Source organism: Perca fluviatilis, chromosome 15 (assembly GCF_010015445.1).
Source record: "Perca fluviatilis chromosome 15, GENO_Pfluv_1.0, whole genome shotgun sequence".
NCBI classification, from domain to species: Eukaryota; Metazoa; Chordata; class Actinopteri; order Perciformes; family Percidae; genus Perca; species Perca fluviatilis.
In genome coordinates, this window is record NC_053126.1 from 3,615,866 (window position 1) to 3,634,253 (window position 18,388).

The 18,388-nt window shown below is 41.7% G+C and overlaps 1 protein-coding gene across 3 annotated transcripts; it reads right to left on the reverse strand.

Moving 5' to 3' along the window:
* Positions 1-1,143: 1,143 nt before the first annotated feature.
* tom1 (target of myb1 membrane trafficking protein) lies at positions 1,144-16,736 on the reverse strand. Of its 3 annotated transcripts, XM_039825845.1 has the most exons (16): positions 16,574-16,735; positions 15,491-15,575; positions 15,274-15,352; positions 13,889-14,038; positions 13,612-13,746; positions 12,911-13,045; positions 12,590-12,706; positions 10,416-10,549; positions 10,067-10,109; positions 9,817-9,955; positions 9,658-9,721; positions 6,153-6,222; positions 3,876-3,941; positions 3,416-3,478; positions 2,657-2,696; positions 1,144-1,867 (listed from the first exon to the last, which is right to left on the reverse strand). In XM_039825845.1, exons 1-16 carry the CDS (start codon positions 16,623-16,625, stop codon positions 1,773-1,775), a joined length of 1,467 nt encoding a protein of 488 aa, XP_039681779.1. In that variant the 5' UTR covers positions 16,626-16,735; the 3' UTR covers positions 1,144-1,772. The 3 variants fall into 3 exon arrangements, with proteins under 3 accessions (XP_039681779.1, XP_039681782.1, XP_039681780.1); XM_039825848.1 differs by lacking the exon at positions 12,911-13,045 and having other exon boundaries at positions 16,574-16,736; XM_039825846.1 differs by lacking the exon at positions 3,876-3,941 and having other exon boundaries at positions 16,574-16,734.
* Positions 16,737-18,388: the final 1,652 nt, after the last annotated feature.

Sequence of the window (18,388 nt, forward strand, 5' to 3'; positions counted from 1 at the left end):
TCATAAATTGTAACAGTTTTCCTTCCTGAAAATGTATGTGTGAACCTACCTTGAACCGATCCTGCTGTACTCTCTTATCTTTCTACTCTCACGTAGTCTAAGTAAACGGAGGGATTGTTTGATAAATATCCTTGTGTGTCTCATTAAACCTTTACAACACTGGGAACGTCTCACTGCTTCGCGTCGCTTTCTTCTCCGAGCTCGCCACTGCTTTCAGAATCCACTAAAAGAGGTCAGAGCCAGCAGATGATAGGACACGAAGCGCAAGACAATCACGTTTGGATCGTTTCCTAACAACAGGATAAAACAAGATGTATAGATATGTTTGAACTTTTTTTGTCTTGTGTTGTTCTGTTTTACATATTTTATACTGATGGGTGTCTGAAATGAAGTTGAATTGAATTGCAACTCTTAAAAACATGGAACTGTATTCCACATATTGATAATTTGATGTTAGATTCGTAACAACAATGCTTGTTTTTCAGCGCCATAACATACATACTGTATATGGGAAAGTAACGCCTCTTTCACACTGGCTGTGTGCCGTGAGCGTGGCGTTTCTGTTGCATGTCAGTTGCGTGGCGTTTTCTATGTCTTTGCACCCCAGAAACGTGTCTGACGCGGGGCTGCTGCTGCTACCTAGAGAATTTCAAACATCAAAATGTCATTTATTAAATGTATTTGTGTCAAAATGACATATAAACATCTTTTCCTATTCTATTTCTTCCAACACGCTTGCGTGTCGCGTGAAAAATAGGCGTCGGTTCTATTTTTAGCATGCACAAGTTTTTGGCGCGAACCGAGCCACGCCTGAGACGTGCGTGTCCCGCAGGCAGTGTGCACGCTCTAACCGGTTAACATGGGAGCCGAAATAAAAACGGACACGCCACGCAGCTGACACGCTCGCGCCACGCAGCCTGTGTGAAAGAGGCCTAAAAGTATGTAGAAAATGTGACTGTCTGTCTCTCTGGCTGTCATTAAGTGAACCCTGCACAGCAACAGGTTTCCAGTAGAGGGACACGTTCAGGACCAAAGCTACAAGTCAACCTCAACAGGAATTAGAAAAGATCTGCAGAGGCCCCAAACCTGCAAAGCCATGAATTGGATTATAGAATAAGAAAGCTTAATGCACAACAGCAGGGCTTCCAGTTAATAGTTTCAGTTTATTAGATGACAGCGGTCTGTCATGACTTCCTGTTAAACAAACATCTTCACACGGGAATGTTGGATGGAAAAACCATCGTTCAGAGATGTGAGGCATCAAACTATTTTGTTACGTAATGTAACCGAGCTTCTCTTACATACAAGTTAACAGCGTTTGCTTCTTTGACAGGGACGTTTCTTTTGTAACCCATCGTCATGTCTTACAATATATATTTATATCACAGCAATATAATACATAACCTATGTTGTAAAAGTGTTTTTTTTGTAACAATATCCTCTCTCTTTTTTTCTAACAGCAGGAATGTAACCATATAAAATGTGCAAATGTTTGCATTCCACACATGGACAAACCCTCATAACAACAGCAAGTAAAAACCTCTGCCCTTCATCGAATAGCATTATTATCAGTAAAAAAAAAAAAAAAGAAGAAGTTTGCTCCGCAGTAAAGAGCAGTATACACAACTAAGACGTCCTTCCCCAGATATGGGATGTAATTCCCACGTCAAATGTGCCAATCTTCCGTTGGTCTAAAAGAAACCCCTACATTTGTGAGCCGATGGCGCCGGAGCTTGGGGAGTGCTGTTAGTTTGGCAGGTTCCTGGTGTAGCTTAAGACTCGGAGTTGTTGGCATCCTGCAGGGAAGCTCTCACCGATGGCAGACGCTCGGCTGCTTTCGCTCTTTCTGCCAAAAACCTGTCAAACTCTGCAGAGGGAGGGAAGCAGGATTAGGTGGGATAACACTTCGATTATCCATCCATTATCATCAGTTTCCTCTATGTTGATTTGTCCGTGGCGGCCCCCCACGGTATCAAAAATAGGGCTGCATTGTTAGAGTGCATGTCGGAGAATAGCACGGTCACACGGCATAAAAAGGGAGAAAGGAAAACGAGAAGCTGTCCGGATGATAAGCCAGTTGAGATGGTGTGTGTACGTCCTTGAGAACTGTACGTCGTATAACTTATGTTGTCAGTTTATTTAAGGCTGGTCTGGCAAATTTAAATTAAATTAACGGGTGATTTTCCTTGTTTGTGTCCTTCACCTGCGAGCTAAATTGCATGTGGCTGTTGATTCGATATAATAGAGATTGCTCACGTTTGTATTGTAGGTGCATTATTTCCATGCTGAAGTAGTGACACTGCATTAACATAATGTCATTAATAGTGGGTTTATTGGTATTTGCTACAGAATGCTTATAGCCTATATGTCAAGATCAAGTTGGCCTATATAGTAACTCAAAAAATACTGTTCAATCACAACTGAAAATATGCCTTATTGTGTGTGTGAATAGAGGTAAATAAATATATTTGTTTGTGTTGCAGCGAAGTGTCAGTTCTGTTTCATGGGGGGGTTCAGACCTGCCCGCACTGCTAAAAAAAATCCTAAAAGAAACACCGATCACAATAACTCCTCCGATGCTGCAGGTGTACAGTACGTGAATGGCAAATAAAACAATGGTTGATAAATGTGTCTTGAACAGTGTGGAGAGCCTCACCTTCACTGGTCACACCGTCTGAATCCTCAAAGTCATCATACTGTGTCACAGACAGAAGAGACATACATGGACAAACATGGAGTCACATGGTGAGTTTGGCGATTTCAGGGCTGTTTCTGGTTAAACAAAAAGGATCTTAGCCTTTAGGGCCACACTGGAAATGACTATCACAACAAGGGCCAGACATGTTGAGTTTATTGACATGCTTTTATTTAACAAAAAAAGTCAATTACTCAAAACAACCTGTTTCACAGCCCGAATATTAAAAAAAGTCTCTGCTTCTGGGGGAATTCTCAGAGTCGGCAAATCTGTCAAATTCTGCACGGCAGTATCGCATAATTACAGTATGAAAAAGGGTTTCCTGATTTTTTTGGTGTGGTGCACAACTAGTCAGGCTAAAATTTGCTGTGAACCTAAATTGAAATGCAGGCCGGATCAAAATTTGCAAGGGGCCGGATTTGGCCCCCGGGCCTTGAGTTTTGACACACGTGCCATATAGGGTTACTTTGCAGCTTGTTTAGCCACTGCCGACTGCAGCGGTCTTGCTTAATACTGTACTAATTTCATAAAATGTTGTTCCCATAAGTCACTTAGACACACAAACATGGGAAATAGGGTCCAGAAAAATACCAAAGTTACCCTTTAAGTGTTGAAAAGAACCAGAATTGTCCTTTAGTGTAAAAGAAATAAACAGGAGGAAAAGAAATTGCAGTTAAACCAAATCAATTTTGAGTAAAATGTAGGAATTCAGCCATTTACCTCGTCATCCAACTCCAGCCATTTCTCAATATCATCCATTACAGTGGACTGGTTGATAGGAATCTATGAAAGAAAAATATGAAGTGCTGGTTAAACTTTATATAACATGACGATGTAACAGAACTACCAAACCATGAGGAAAAAACAACACACACACAAACACAAAGGAACAACCACGTAGGGAAGCATAGCATGACAGGTATGACAACGATGGAGCATATCAGGACAGTGCAACCCAAACATTGTCATGCTCCAAAAACATCTTATTGTCCTCACTGCAAATAAAAACATGCAAACCATTGCGTTTTAGCTCAATACCTGAAGCCAAAAAGTGACCCAAACACAAGCAATCCAGACCACAGCAAAAGTATATTGCAACCGCACGACAAAACCGAGAGACAGAGGGTGTGGGGGTGATGATTCAATGTCAAACCAGGACACACTGTGGACACAGACGCACCATTCCCCTTTTAATCATCCAATCTAACTTAGGGGAGGAGCTGCGGGTGGAGGCCGGGCTGTCGTCCTTCACGCACAGACCGAGAGTTCATTTAAGAGGGAAACAGTTGCGGAGACAAAAGCAACAAACACATTTACTCAATCTCCATTCTCCAAATCCTCGATTTTTAACAGTTGATGCCACAGTCACCAGCAGCCACCAGATGGCAGAAGGGTTCTTTGCAACAACAGGATGAGTTTGAAAAGGTTGAAAGGAAACTGAGGCACTGGAGAGGGTAAAGGTTTAAGAAGCCTTTGATATCTTCGTGGCTATAAAGTCAATAAAACATGCCTACACGTTTCAGCCAATAAGGCCTTCATCAAGGCAAGTACAAAATGATCGCTTTTGGGCTGTCTCTTATAGCTCAATGGCAAGTGATCACATGGTCAATAAGCATAGGTAGGAAGTCACATGATTAGGGTTGGGTACCGTTTGGATTTTTACGATTCCGATGCCGAACCGGTACTTTTAAAACGATTCAGATTCCCAAACCGATTCTTGAAAAATGACATCAAAGAAAGGCTCTTTTATAGATGTGGTAGCCGTAATATGCTTTTATGTCCGTTTTGGTGAGCCCAGAGGGAAAATATGGCATTTTAAAAGTAGCCTACATTTACGGTAGCTAGCCAACGGTAGACTACAGAGAGAGGGGGATATTTTTATGTCCGTTTCGGAGCGACAGAGGGAAAATATTTCAGTCGACACATTAAGTAGAACCGAAAGGAGGAACCGAAATTTGCGTTCTAATCCGGTCCGATTCTACCGGTTGTGTAGGAACCGGTTCCATAGTGGAACCGGGTTTCGGTACCCAACCCTACACATGATTAGTATAAACAGTAGGGCTACACAAAATATCGTTTTTCTAACAACACCTTCATATTAACATACACAATAACTACATCGCGAAAGACACTCAGAGTTTTTGTTAGAAAGAAAATATCAGTAGAAAACCGCACTTTAAAATGTAACTGTCAATTTTTTTTAATTGTTGCCTTTTATATTCAAATAAAATGATGTTGGAAAGTATTTCCTTTCATTTAACAAGCCATACGTTGTATTTTAGCAGAATTCTGAAAGCAGCAGAAAGGCAGAACTGAGTACACTTTAATATCTGTGTATTTATCGCAAGTAATATCATTATCGCCATATTCAACAACGTTATCGCACATCGCATGTTTTCCTCATATCGTGCAGCCCTAATTAACAGGGGCACGTTCAATCTCAAAACGGTGTGCACCGTTATGCTGCGGTTTCCTGGTTGAACGACATGTTTCCTCGGAACGGCTTTAAGAATTGGCGGTAATAAAAAGGCAGAGCGCTTTCTCACACAACAGGGTGTTCAATGCACCCCCTTTCAGTTTAAAAAAAAAAAAGAGTTGCTACGCTTTGTTGGGGCTGAACGTGGCCGAGGTAAAGTCACATGACAGACCACCTTACGCAGAGGAAATCTCACGTCAAAAAGCAGACACAATAAAAGGACAACATGCGCAAGTAGGCGGTGGTGGAGAGAGAAAAAAATACTCTTCTGATTCTGATTTCAGAACTGAAAACTCATTTTGATTTAAATCGTGACACCCCTAATATCGACACAGTGAGCTTGTTACTTCGTTGCACATAAAACCTGTTTGACTTGAGGTTGGTGTGACGTGTGAGCCCTGTTTTTGGCAATAACCTAGCTTGGAAATTAGGAACTCTGCCTTCCGACCGAGCGAGCAAGTTGAGCATCAACCTAGGTGACGTAAATTGCGTGAGACGAGAGATGTAGTCCACTGAGCGGGTTCACACTAAACTAAGTGGTCATATGACAAACCTACGGCTAACTGGGACTTTCTTCGGTTGAAAAACTCTCTTTTAAATTGATGAACATCATATTTGTAATCCATGGCTCAATTCAAACGGGATCGAAAAATAATTTGCCTCTCCCAGTTCACTACCGTTCATATTTTTTCTGAATGAAGGTCCCATGAGGTCTACCGGAAGGGGCGGGACTTTGCCTCTCTATCCCAGATGGTCAGTCCGTCACTGCATGTGAGGCATACAGCATGATACAGGGCATTGGGGTTTTCATGGCAAAAGCTAGAAACGTTTCCTGAGCCAAATTGGCAATTTCCACGCTGAATTTCTCCAGAGGTCCCAAAGGTCACGTCACAGACAAGAAAAAGCTCATCTCAGACGATACATCTCGTGACTAAAGCTGCTCCACTGTGTAAAACCTCGTTATAGGGGATCTCTGCTCACCGTTAGAGCGCTGTGTAGTCTGCTGTGCTGAGCCTGAGCCAGGCCGTCCACTGCACCGTCACTCTGCTCGCTGGAACACAACATTTGTACATTGGTTAACTGCCATGTAAGCCAATCATTTCAGTTTAACACAATGAAATACTGGCACCTGTGTTGAAAAGGAATTAGAGGGAATGAGCGATCAAACTTCAAAAACAAAGATCAGCGTATTTGCAAATGCCATTCCTGAGAATGTGCTCAAGAAAAAGCTGCATGAGTGCTCTGTGTGAGATTGTTTTTGTAACATTATGATGCAATAAATCAGCAGAATTAGCTTTGTTATTCACACAGGCTTCTCTTTAGTTCGGTGGTTCCCAACCTTTTTTATCTGATCTTCCCCCAACACATAAACTGTTATTTAACATTATTGATCATATAAAAGTGGATAATGTTGCAATAATTTGTCAGCGTGTAGTTTGGTTTGGTCACGTTTGCATTCATATGGCTAACATACCAATGGGAGTGGCAGAAGCTGGACATTTTAACCATTTATTTATTACTTTTATCCAACTATTCCAACTGTTTATTAATTAACTTTAACCAAAGATTCTCTACAACTAAAGATAGCGCCCACACTTCCATTCTCCTAAATGGGCGTGGCCTCGTTTGTAGCCAAGGCAGCTTTATTTGTATAGCACACTTCAGCAACAAGGCAATTCAAAGTGCTTTACATGAAACATTAAAAAAACAGTTAAGTTGTAAGTGCAGTGAACATCGTGTGGACAGATGAAAAGTTATATTTTGTATAATATATTTATATTTTAGATATTTACACAGCTAAAAACCATATTTAGCGTGACAAAAATGAGTTTTGTTAGGGCGTTCACGATGATGAAGTGGTTTCAAGTGTAGTTACAGTTTTTCAAAACTTCACGCAGACAGCGTTTGCTGCGATATGATATTAATGGAGAGGCAAAAGCGGTCGCGGTGCTGTTGACGTTACACTTCCTCTGAGACAAGCAGGCACAACGGTGGTTTCTGTGCCCTGGGGACTGCCTGACAGGCTGAGGTTGTAAGGCAAGGCAACTTTACTTCTACAGCACCTTTCAGCAACAAGGCAATTCAATTACATTCCTTTGCACTTAAGTTAGTTCTCCATTAGTTCAATGTTGACAACAGGGCAGTCACCAAGTTTAGTGTTAAAGGTTTGTGTCATTATGCAGTTTGCACTAAAAAGTCTTTGTTTACATTCCTTCGCATTTTAGTTAGTTCAATATTAGCCTGTACACAATGTCACTTGTTTATTTATTTATTATTTATAATATGTTCATGTTCATCCCCCCATTGCATTACTGCAATCTCTTACCTCAGTCATGCCCCATTGCATATTTGCACAGATGCACATCTTCACCTGCATTGCTGTCATATTCTGTTTACGCCCTTTTGCACTATTCATCGGCCCAGATATGCTCAGCTGTCATTCCTCTAACCTTTGTTGTCACACAATTTTTGTACACCACATTCTGCACTAGCTGTATATTGACTGTATACTGACTATTTACTACATCTCAGCATTTATATATTCTGTCTATTCATGTATACTGTGATAATACTGACCTACATCATCATCTAGACCACACTTTGCACCAACTGTATATTGACTCTTTACTACATCTCATCTACACATTTTATAGATTTTTATTGTGTTATTTCTGATCTACATCACTACCTAGTCCACTAATTGTATATTGACTTTTCACTACATTCAACCTCTACATAGACTGTCTATTCCGGTTAACTGTGTTATTACTGACCTATATCACTAACCAGAACACTATTTGCACTGTATATCGACTCTTCTACATTTCAGCATTTACATAGATTGTCTATTCATATATATTGCGTTATAACTGATTCAACACCACTAACTAGATCATAATTTACACTAACTGTTTTTTGTGTTTGACTCTTCACTACATCTCAGCAGTGTTATAGACTGTCTATTCATGTATATTGTATTGTTATTATCATATCACTTTCACATATCCATCGTCTTACTTACACCTCACTTTGCACCAGCTTTGTAATGCTCACTTAATCTTCACCTTATGTAGCCTTTTGTATTCTGTATTCCTGTATTGTATTGAATGTGAAACTGTATGTTGTCCTGCACGCTTATGCTTTTCTTGGCCAGGTCACCGTTGCAACTGAGAACCTGTTCTCCACGGCCTACCTGGTTAAATAAAGGTTAAATAAATAAATAAAAAATGTTGTGGCAAAAAGGTTTCTCTTTTTTAGTTAATTTTTAAAGTATGTGACTGGTGCACCCCTATCCAAAAGCACAACCAGTTTTATTAATGTTACTCTGAGTGAGCAATGTTACCAGAATTTTTTTAATTTTGATAACTGTTTTGATTCACAATTAAGGTGGAAAATAAAAGTTTTGGGTTTAATGGATTTTTGTTGATGTTGAAATGGATTTTAAAACATATGGTATCGAAAAAAGTATCGTTAAGGAACCTGTATCGAAACTGAGGTATCGAAATTGGCACCGGACGATGCCCAGCCCTAATCACAATCGCCTTGGGCGGTGCTAAGCACCCAGAAAAGCTGCGGTGCCGCGGCAAAATAGCCTCGGGAAGTGGCCGGGTTGGCTCGGTGGGTAGAGCAGGCGCACATATGCTTGGAGGTTTGTTCCTCAACGCAGAGGTCCAGGGTTCGAATCTGACCTGTGCCGATTCCCTGCATGTCTTCCCCCTCTCTCTCTCCCCTTTCTCACCTAGCTGTCCTATCAAATAAAGGTGGAAAAGCCCAAAAAAGTATCTTTAAAAAAAAAAAAAAATAGCCTCAGGAAGGAACTTGTTTTGATGGAACATGTGTACGTTCAAAAGTAGTTTTAGTCGTGCAACAGAGAACTCAGATTGGACAGATAGTCTAGCTAGCTGTCTGGATTTACCCTGCAGAGATCTGAGGAGCAGGTAACCATAGTCCTCACAAATCCACCGGAGGTTAGAACGCCAACACAGAGACAGAGGAAGGGGACGGACATCGGGATGAAAAATAGGGACATCCGGCAGAATTTCCTACCTACTCTCAATGGGAATCACTGTTTTAGTTGATACCAAAAATACTGTTAGGGAAATTTTGATTTACATACTTCCTCTCTTGTTATTATTAAACTGTTTGCATAGAATAATATTATACTGAATTCTCTAGATGAGATAACTGGAGCCATTGCTTGTCCTTGTCTAAGCACGGTGTGTTCCTGAGGGCATACATGCCCTCCCAGACCAGATAGGGGAGACATCATCGACTCTGACAAGATACCAATTGACGACATCTACTGTGTATCATGATTTATTACATTTATTATAAAAAGCAGCTGTAGAGAGCTTTTCGTTAGGTCACTGTCTGTACTATTCTGTAGTGCGGAGAAGGCCTCCTTGTTGGGTTCTCAAGTAAAATGAGCTTTAATATGTCTTTTCTTGATAATATAATTATTCTAACAAATACAATCTTTCTGTACCTTGGTCTTTGTTGAGTTGAGACGTTGAAGTTTTGTGACAACGGGTCGTCTAATTCACTTGTACCTGCGAGAAGAACAGCGTTAAGCTAACAGTGCATAGGATACGTGGACGCACATGTACGCTGAATGTGCAGTATGTATGAAGTCCGAGGTACTCACTAAGTCTCGCCATCTGACTGGACAAACTGTCAGCTTTTGAGAGGCTGTACGCGCTGTCGTTGGTAACTGACGCAATCCCTGATTGGCTGACGGACTCTGGTGTCAAGTCCAGGTCTGCTAGGTTGACGTATGTGTGATTCTGGAGGGACGAAAAGTCAAAGTCCACGACTCAGTTATATCATAGCATTAGGAGTGTTGAGTTACGTAGGAATAATAACCAAATAATCAAATAATACTGCCATGTTCTTACCTTCTCTGCGGAGTTTTGACCATTTGGTATTCGTCTTTCAAACCTATAAACACCAGAACAAAATAATAACATCAAATGGCAAAATACAACCGGTTAAAATATTACAATCCTTTTAAATTTTCTCATTAATAATAATAATAATTTTATTTATATAGCACAAAAAGTGCTTTCCAGATTAAAAGATTTACAAAATACAATAGAATAATAATCAATAAGAATCAGAAACCCATGTAAGCCCCCACAGCATGACATACAAAAATTAGGAACATGAGACAGGTTTAACAGGTTTAGATTCGCTGATCAAAATAAGATGAAATAAGACAGTATGAGAAGAATAAATATTGTTAACCTGTGGTAGCGCGTGAAGGCGGTGTTCATCTCATCGTTCGCTGCCAGCAACTCTTCGATCAGCCTCTCCTCACTGAGTCTGGGGACGATCTTCACTATCCTGTCTTGCATTTCCTTACACACTGTGTATAACTGCTAATGACACAATCAGACAAAGAATGCGTGGGCGGGGGGGGATTGAGGGGGCGGATGCAACACAAAATAAATAAAGTACTAGATCAGGTAAAGGCAACGCACCGTTACTCAACATGACTGGAAGGGAATGAGATACTTCACATTAATAAAGCTCAACAGTGGGGTTCCAGAAGTGAAGAATCACATTCAATTTCTCAGTAAGGATGTTGATTATTAACCATAATGTCTAAACCATCCGAGGTAAACTGACCATGACCTGTTTTAAAAATGCCCATATTATGCTTTTTGTCTTTTCCCCTTTCCTTTATTGAGTTATATATCTTTTTTGTGCATGTTATAGGTTTAAGTTTAAGTGAAAAAGCCCAAAGTCCCCCCCCAAAGGGACTTACCATCTCCAACATAAAACACTGTTCACCAACTGCTCCAAACAGCTCTATTGTAGTCCAGCCTTTACTTCAGAGACAGACGTGGTCACTTTGTAACACATGTTATAATGCTCGCCTAGCTGCTAGCATAGCACGCCCTCATACTCTGCTTCTGACTGGCTAGTAGTCCTTACCTAGGTACTGTCAGGACACGCCCTCATGCTCTGCTTCTGACTGGCTAGTAGTCCTTACCTAGGTACTGTCAGGACACGCCCTCATACTCTGCTTCTGACTGGCTAGTAGTCCTTACCTAGCTACTGCACATGTGCGACTCCCAACAAAGATGGAACAGAAGTGAGATGCCTCACTCTGTAGCTAAAACAGAGAGCTCAACACACAGGGTGAAAAGAGGAGCTGCAGCAATGTGCAGTACAACAAAAATATGGTGTCTTTTTGAAAATTAAACCATGTAAGCCTATTCTGATATAACCTCTAAATACAATTATGAACCTGAAAATGAGCATAATATGAGCACTTTAACAAAAACATGTTTTACTACCCACAATCCTAAGCGTAACAAGTGGAGCTCGCTGTTACCATGGACCATGTACCTCACCCATGAACAGCTGGTGAGCCGAATCAAATGTTTTATGGTTGCGATTCATCTCATAGCTGGTTGGCTTGGTTCCAGGCTCAAAACTCTTCATAGAAGCATTTTCTAAAACGTCAATAGAGATATTTGGGTCCTATTTTAAAGATCTAAAGCGCACAACGTGAAGTGCCTGGCGCAGGTGCGTTTAGGGCGTGTCCAAATCCACTTTTGCTAGTTTGACGGCGGAAAAAAGGGTCCGTGTGCCGGGCGCCTGGTTCTAAAGGGTTGTCCTTAGTGTCTTCATTAATCAGAGGTGTGTTTTGGGCGTAACATGCAATCAACCAATCAGAGATCATCTCCCATTCCCTTTAAAAGCCAGGCGCATTTGGAACTTGGAGCATTGCTATTATGATGGAGGATTTACACCCTAATATTTTTATTTGTGCTGTTGTTCGTCCCTGTGTGTGTAACAAGCATAGTGTGCGCACGCTGTGCACGAGCCTAGGAGAATTTTACTAATTTGCGGTTAAAATAACAATGAAATGCTGCGTTATTGACTTTAGACCATGTTTCAAGATAGCAATACTCCCAGAATGCACCTGAACACACCTCCCTGTAAGACCAGCACGCCCAGAATGCACCTGAACACACCTCCCTGTAAGACCAGTACGCCCAGAATGCACCTGAACACACCTCCCTGTAAGACCAGCACGCCCAGAATGCACCTGAACACACCTCCCTGTAAGACCAGCACGCCCAGAATGCACCTGAACACACCTCCCTGTAAGACCAGCACGCCCAGAATGCACCTGAACACACCTCCCTGTAAGACCAGCACGCCCATGGGCCACAGATGGGTGCAGGTGCATTTGCTATTTTAACGACGCGGGTGCTGGACGGGAAACTGACAACTGCGTCGGTCTTAAACTAGCAAAGACACTCGGGTCGGGCTTTTGCGCTGCGCCGGGTGCGAGACAGAGCCCTTGGAATGAGGAAAATCCCTTCCGAAACCAGAACCGTTCCAAAAGTGGGCGGTCACTGTTGAGCTCTATAAAACCAGTTTCTGTTGTTGTTGTGTTATACCTCCAGCAGCTCCATGTCGGCTTGTTTTACCGTGACGGGATCCAGCTGACTCATCATGTCTGACATCATAGTCAGGTTGGTTCGCACCACACCCAGCTCTGTCTTCAGCTTTTTTATCTGAGAAAAAAAAAATAATCAATGTCCTGAATAAATACAGCCATAGTAACTCCTTGCAAAGGCGAAGGGATTGTTGGAGGCAAACAGGAGTTGTGAAACAGAATTTTTTTTTTTTTTGCCAAAATGGAAAAAGACCAGTGATTTATGTGAAAACCGTGTGATTAAACACTAAAACATCTGTCTCTAGCGTAGCAAGGCCATCACCTGGCTGGGAGTGAAGGCATTGTTTCCCTCTAGGGCCAGTTTTAGCTCAGAAGTCTGGGGTGGGATGAGCGGAGGTTTGGAAGAGAGGAGCACAGCAGGGAGAGTAGTGACAGCAGGCCCGTTCCCAGACAAAGTCTGCCAAGCAAAGGCACAGAAATGACCCGAAAGAAGAATGATCAAAAGATGATAGCACCCAAATTAGATAGATAGATAGATTTTTATTGATCCCCCCCAAAAAAAAGGGAAATTACGGTGTTGCAGCAGCAAAATATCAGACACACAGCACACATAGAGAATATTATAATTATATTATTATAATTATTATAATTAGGGCTGCAACTAACGATTATTTTATTTATATTGCAGATTTATCTGTCCATTATTTTCTCGATTAATCGATTAGTTGTTTGGTCTATAAAATGTGGATCAGTGTTTCCCAAAGCCCAAAATGACGTCCTCAAATGTCTCGTTTTGTCCCCAGCTCAAAGATATTCAGTTTGCTGTCACAGAGGAGAGAAGACACTAGAAAATATTCACATTTCACAAGCTGGAATCAGAGAATATTTCCTTAAAAAACTACTCAAACTGTTTAATCGATTATCAAAGTAGCTGGCGATTCATTTAATTGTTCACAGCTAATCGATTAATCGTTGCAGCTCAAACCCAAATATCAGCAGTGAGTGCACCAGCAAAGCTTGTACCTTTTGGGGGGCTTGGACGGGTGAGTAACCGTCCAGCTCTGTCATGGGGAACTCAAGTCCCTTCCGTCGCAGGTCTTCGTACACGGACACCACGCCCGTCAGGTCGGGGGAGCTACGGAATGCATCAGCCCACGCCTTGACGAGAGAAAACCACAAATTCCAACCAGCCATTTGAGCAACGTGACCACGCCAAGACTGACATGACAACAACTCTATTTTTATCCCATGCTGCCTCTGTGTTGCCAAACACGTAACGTGGCTCTCTTTTATTTCTCACCTGTACGATGCTGAGCACTCTGTCATGCAGCACCAATGGAGGGTTGTTTCTCGGGATGATCGCCCGGACCAGAACCCCCTCTACAAAATCCCGCGTCGTCACCAGGACGTGAAACCTGTAGCCGCAGTTCTTCACACACGTCTCCAGCACCTAACGTGAGAAGCAGACGTGGACAATCAGCAGGAAAAAGGCTAAATATACTATATGACGAAGAAAGTATACCGTGTCAACCGTGTGGTGGCGGAGCATGAGGGTGATGAAGGGCTGCGGCTAGAAGGGATACAGCTACGACCGGAAGTTATGCAAATTGTCCATAGACAGTATATAATGGACCAACAGACCCCGTTGCTCTGGACGGAGACCAGTGAAGGCTATTAGAAGCACTTTTCCGGTGATGGCCAGCTTTACTGGGCAGCCTCCAACTGAGAGAATGTGACGTGAGCAACCTGTCTGAAAGTTGTAAGTCTTCTGGTAGCTGTGCCAAGAGAAATCTAAATCATTCCCAATCTTACAGAGACGGAGAGCGTAGGTATATGTAAGGAGATAACATGGGCACAGGCTAATTATTGCTAACGAAAATGCTAGTAACATTAGTAATTAATCCTAAACAGCTCATGTAAGCCAAACTGCCTGCAAGCTTATCCTGTACTATACGGTAATTCCTCTACTATGTGACACAATCGTTAGCCTATTTTTATAAAAGCGTCTGCTACGGAGCCATAACGTGAGGTACAAGGTAATGGAGCCTTTTATACATTGTCATGTTTCTTTAGAAATAAACAATGGACAAATAGAGTCTTTAAACGCTTCAGATGTAAAGTTATTCGCAGTCAAGTGACGTAAAAAAAAAATGGCGGTCAGTGGAATGCTAACAGGACATTTTTATGCTTTAACCCATGGAAACATGGGTTAACTTAGACCTTGTAAACCCAGCCCGATCTGCTGGCGATTTGATTTCTCCCTCCAGCTCAGGCTGGAAACCTGTACGTTTATCTATCCTGCTTCCGTAACAAATTTGCGAGAACCAATCACAAACTGGCTTATCCACCTGGCGAGTTTAACACGATGACGATAGAGAAGCGACGGCAAGCAGCTTCTTGTTTACATTCAACGTGGCGGCCACCGAAGCGCAGGAACCCATTAATGCCGCTGTCGCTGCTACATCACCCTGATCGTTGCTCCGATTGGTTGAAGGACTATCCAATTGCGCCCAGAGTCATTTGAACTATGCCTAAACCCAGGAAATGCCTGTTCGTTCCTCGGGAGTGTTTTAATCCAAACCATGACCTTTTTCCTAAATTCAACTAGTTTGTTTTGGTGCCTAAACTTAACTGTCGTAGCTGTATCCGTTCTAGCGTTAACCGTGACGCGGGAACGAGACTCACAGTGAGCGCCAGCATAACCTCCTTGAAGTTCTTGTTCCCCACAATCCTTTTCTTTAAGGCTCTGATTGCGTCTCTGGGTCTGTAATCAGAGGATTTTCAACAGTCAGAGAGGCATGTAACCTCCAGAGGACTGATTTGTTCCTGATGTTGACAGATAACACAGACACAGACACACAGACACACACACACACACACACACACACACACACACACACACCCTTCCTCGGAGCTGTTGATCATGTCGCAGATCTCCATGTTGAGTGCCCAGTCTTCTGCCGGCAGGCTGGAGCCGGTTGCATTCTCTGTTGAAAATAAATTAATATACAATGTTGAATAGTATAAATCTGCAGACTAGAGTAAAATGAATTGTGTAGCATAGTAATTACAGTTTATTTCGGTATACATCTTATAGCTTGCCTTTATGACCATTAATAACATGATAGTATTAATGCTTAGCACGTTTCTGACAATATAACAATAATTTCTTCTTAGCATAACAAAGAAAACACTTCCCAGTTGCTACAGTAACCTTACACTGTTTTTCTATGTACATTAAAATAGCCGTGAACTTGCTTTTGGGTGCTTACTATGTTTTCATTTTAAACTTTGAGCCTCGCCTAGCTAGTTAGCTACCGCTAGCGTTAGCTGGTAACTAACGTTTACTCAGGAATACAATCTTATAGCTTGCTCACAGTTGTCTGATCTGTGTAATAAGCACATATGTGTATTTATCATTTATGTAAATATGTACATCTTGTATAATAAGTAATACAGTATCTACTAGATATATTTTAATGTGCTTATCTATTTATTTAAATGACTAACGTTAGCTCTCTATTCAAATCGGTCACCGAACACACAGGTGCAGCGAGTCATTAAGCTACAGTTGAAACAACGTGCATCTAATTTGGGTCAGTAGGATCTGGCCCACTTTCGGTCCCGCCCAGCTATTGGCAGGTTTAACAGAACAGACACAATAACAACCAATCAGTTGGAGCTTCACAGCATCTAAACCCCGCCCCTGTCCAATCATTGTTCAGCGGACGCGTCAATCAAACTATATTTATCGCTCCTCTGTCAGTCTTAATAAATTCACCTTAGATTTAATATTGTAACGTATTGACGTGATATACCTATTCGCTCGTGCATTTAAACCAATTATAATAAAAAAATAACAGAAGCAGCTCGACAGAGATGTGAGTGTCGGCGGCGTAATTACTCCAGCAAAGGGGACTGAGCCTGACTGGAGCATTTGGTTATTACAATGTATCGATTTGTGGCGGTTGTAAAAACAGCTCACCGATACGCTGCCCCACCGGCGTGCTGAACGGATTCCCCATTAAAAACTCCATGTTGAGGGCGGAGAGATGGGCCCAGCGAAGCACCGACGTCCCCGGGCCGAGCCGTAAGCAGCGACAAGCCCCGCTCCCTGCTCCCGAGTGCAGACTGCCGCTGCTGCTCGCGCAACGAAGTGGGACACTAGCAGTGGAATTGCGTCATGTTTTAAAGTGACAGCAGCCTGCAATTATCAGACGGTCGGTGTGTAATTATGTTAACGTTAGTAGCAGTGGTGTAGTCCAGAGGTCTTCAACAGGGGGTCCGGGACCCCTAGGGGGGGTCCTCAAAGTCACTGCTGGGGGGCCACCAAATTATATTTAGTTTTTGAAAATGTTTTCAAGTTAAAATGTCTTAACATGAATCCAACATATTATTAGCAAATATATATGCCCACTGATGATAGGCTTACTGGCCTGTAGGTAAGGTAGTCTCTAAGATAGCCATCCACAGATACAGTTCATCCTAAGGCGTTACTGTGCCACATGTATGTTTAACATTTAAAGATGATTTATAAAATCATGGCCACAGTTATTATTTTAATAGCTTAGTATTCTATGCACTAAAAATGGTATGTATAAAGGCCGCCCTCCACTTTATTGTAGGCCCAGTTTAATATGCAACTTTTTTTATACAATATATGTAGTAGGGGGTCACTGCTCTGTCTCTCTTTCAGTTAAGGGGTCCTTGGTTTAAAAAACGTTGAAGACTCCTGGTGTAGTCTATACGTACGTGATACGCAGGTATACGCAGTAGGCTATACCCACTAAGAAAGCTCTAGGATTTCCATATATCCACTTAAAAATGCGCAATGACATGTAACAACATACTACTTTCCATTATATTTTTGATATAGCCTATTTTGAATTGTCATCTGTGTTTTTCTTCTTCGCATAGGCTAAATAAAGGTATTTCCACCGTAAATTGGTGCATTAAAGTGTATCAGGATGCAGGAAATGAAGTCTTTGATGCTCAAAATTTTCCTGGGGGAGGACACTGTTGAAGATAAAAACAGTTTAAACCATGCTTATGTTTTGAAAACAATGTAGGCCTACTTTTGGTTTTATGTAGCCTGCAGCTAGATCTAATCAAATAACTACACTAATTAGCATTTGTCTGGCTCACACCTTCTCAAGCTTCTGAAGAATCATCAGGTCTTGTCTGTCATTTAGCATACTGGAGGAGACTCATTGTCCCCACAGGAAAGGTAACTGTTGCTTCTACCTTTTGGGGAGCCACTCCCTGCTGGGCCAGACTTGATTAGAAGTACAAAGGAAATGCATATCTCTGTAAACTTGAATAGAATCGGCACTACCATGATAAACGACCTTTGTCTGTGACCTGGAGTAAACCTGAAATCAGAGGTGTGTCCTTAACCTGGGACAGTTTCCATTCAAGGAATATAATTCTGAAACAGAGTTGATTTCAGGGCTGCAAATCATCATGTTGTTTATTAAACCTTTTGCTTAACTTTCAGTTCGACCCAAGCCTCTGCTTCCTCCTCAGAAATCAAAGATCACGTCTTTTAGATTTTCTTAACAACACCCAGACGCCCCACTTTGATATATGTCCATTATGGTCCATATATTTGTATAGGTATACCCAAAATACATTAGACTACACCACTGGTTAGTAGCACATTATAACTGCAACCAACTGTGTAGGTTTTGTTTCAACACATAACTTTGGGGGCATTCTGGCATCAATTTATAGTGCAAATGTCTTTATTTATGTAAAGGAAATTATTATCATCCTGTAGGCTATTGTTCAAAACTTTCTG

Bases quoted from the DNA above. Each gene is read 5' to 3' on its own strand.
- tom1 (XM_039825845.1), bottom strand. From the start codon at position 16,625: ATGGAGTTTTTAATGGGGAATCCGTTCAGCACGCCGGTGGGGCAGCGT. The intron at 15,353-15,490 runs GTGTGTGTGTGT...CTCTGATTACAG, and splicing joins ATCAACAGCTCCGAGGAAGG to ACCCAGAGACGCAATCAGAG. The intron at 3,479-3,875 runs GTGCGTCTGTGT...TTTCTTTCATAG, and splicing joins GGATGATTAAAAGGGGAATG to ATTCCTATCAACCAGTCCAC.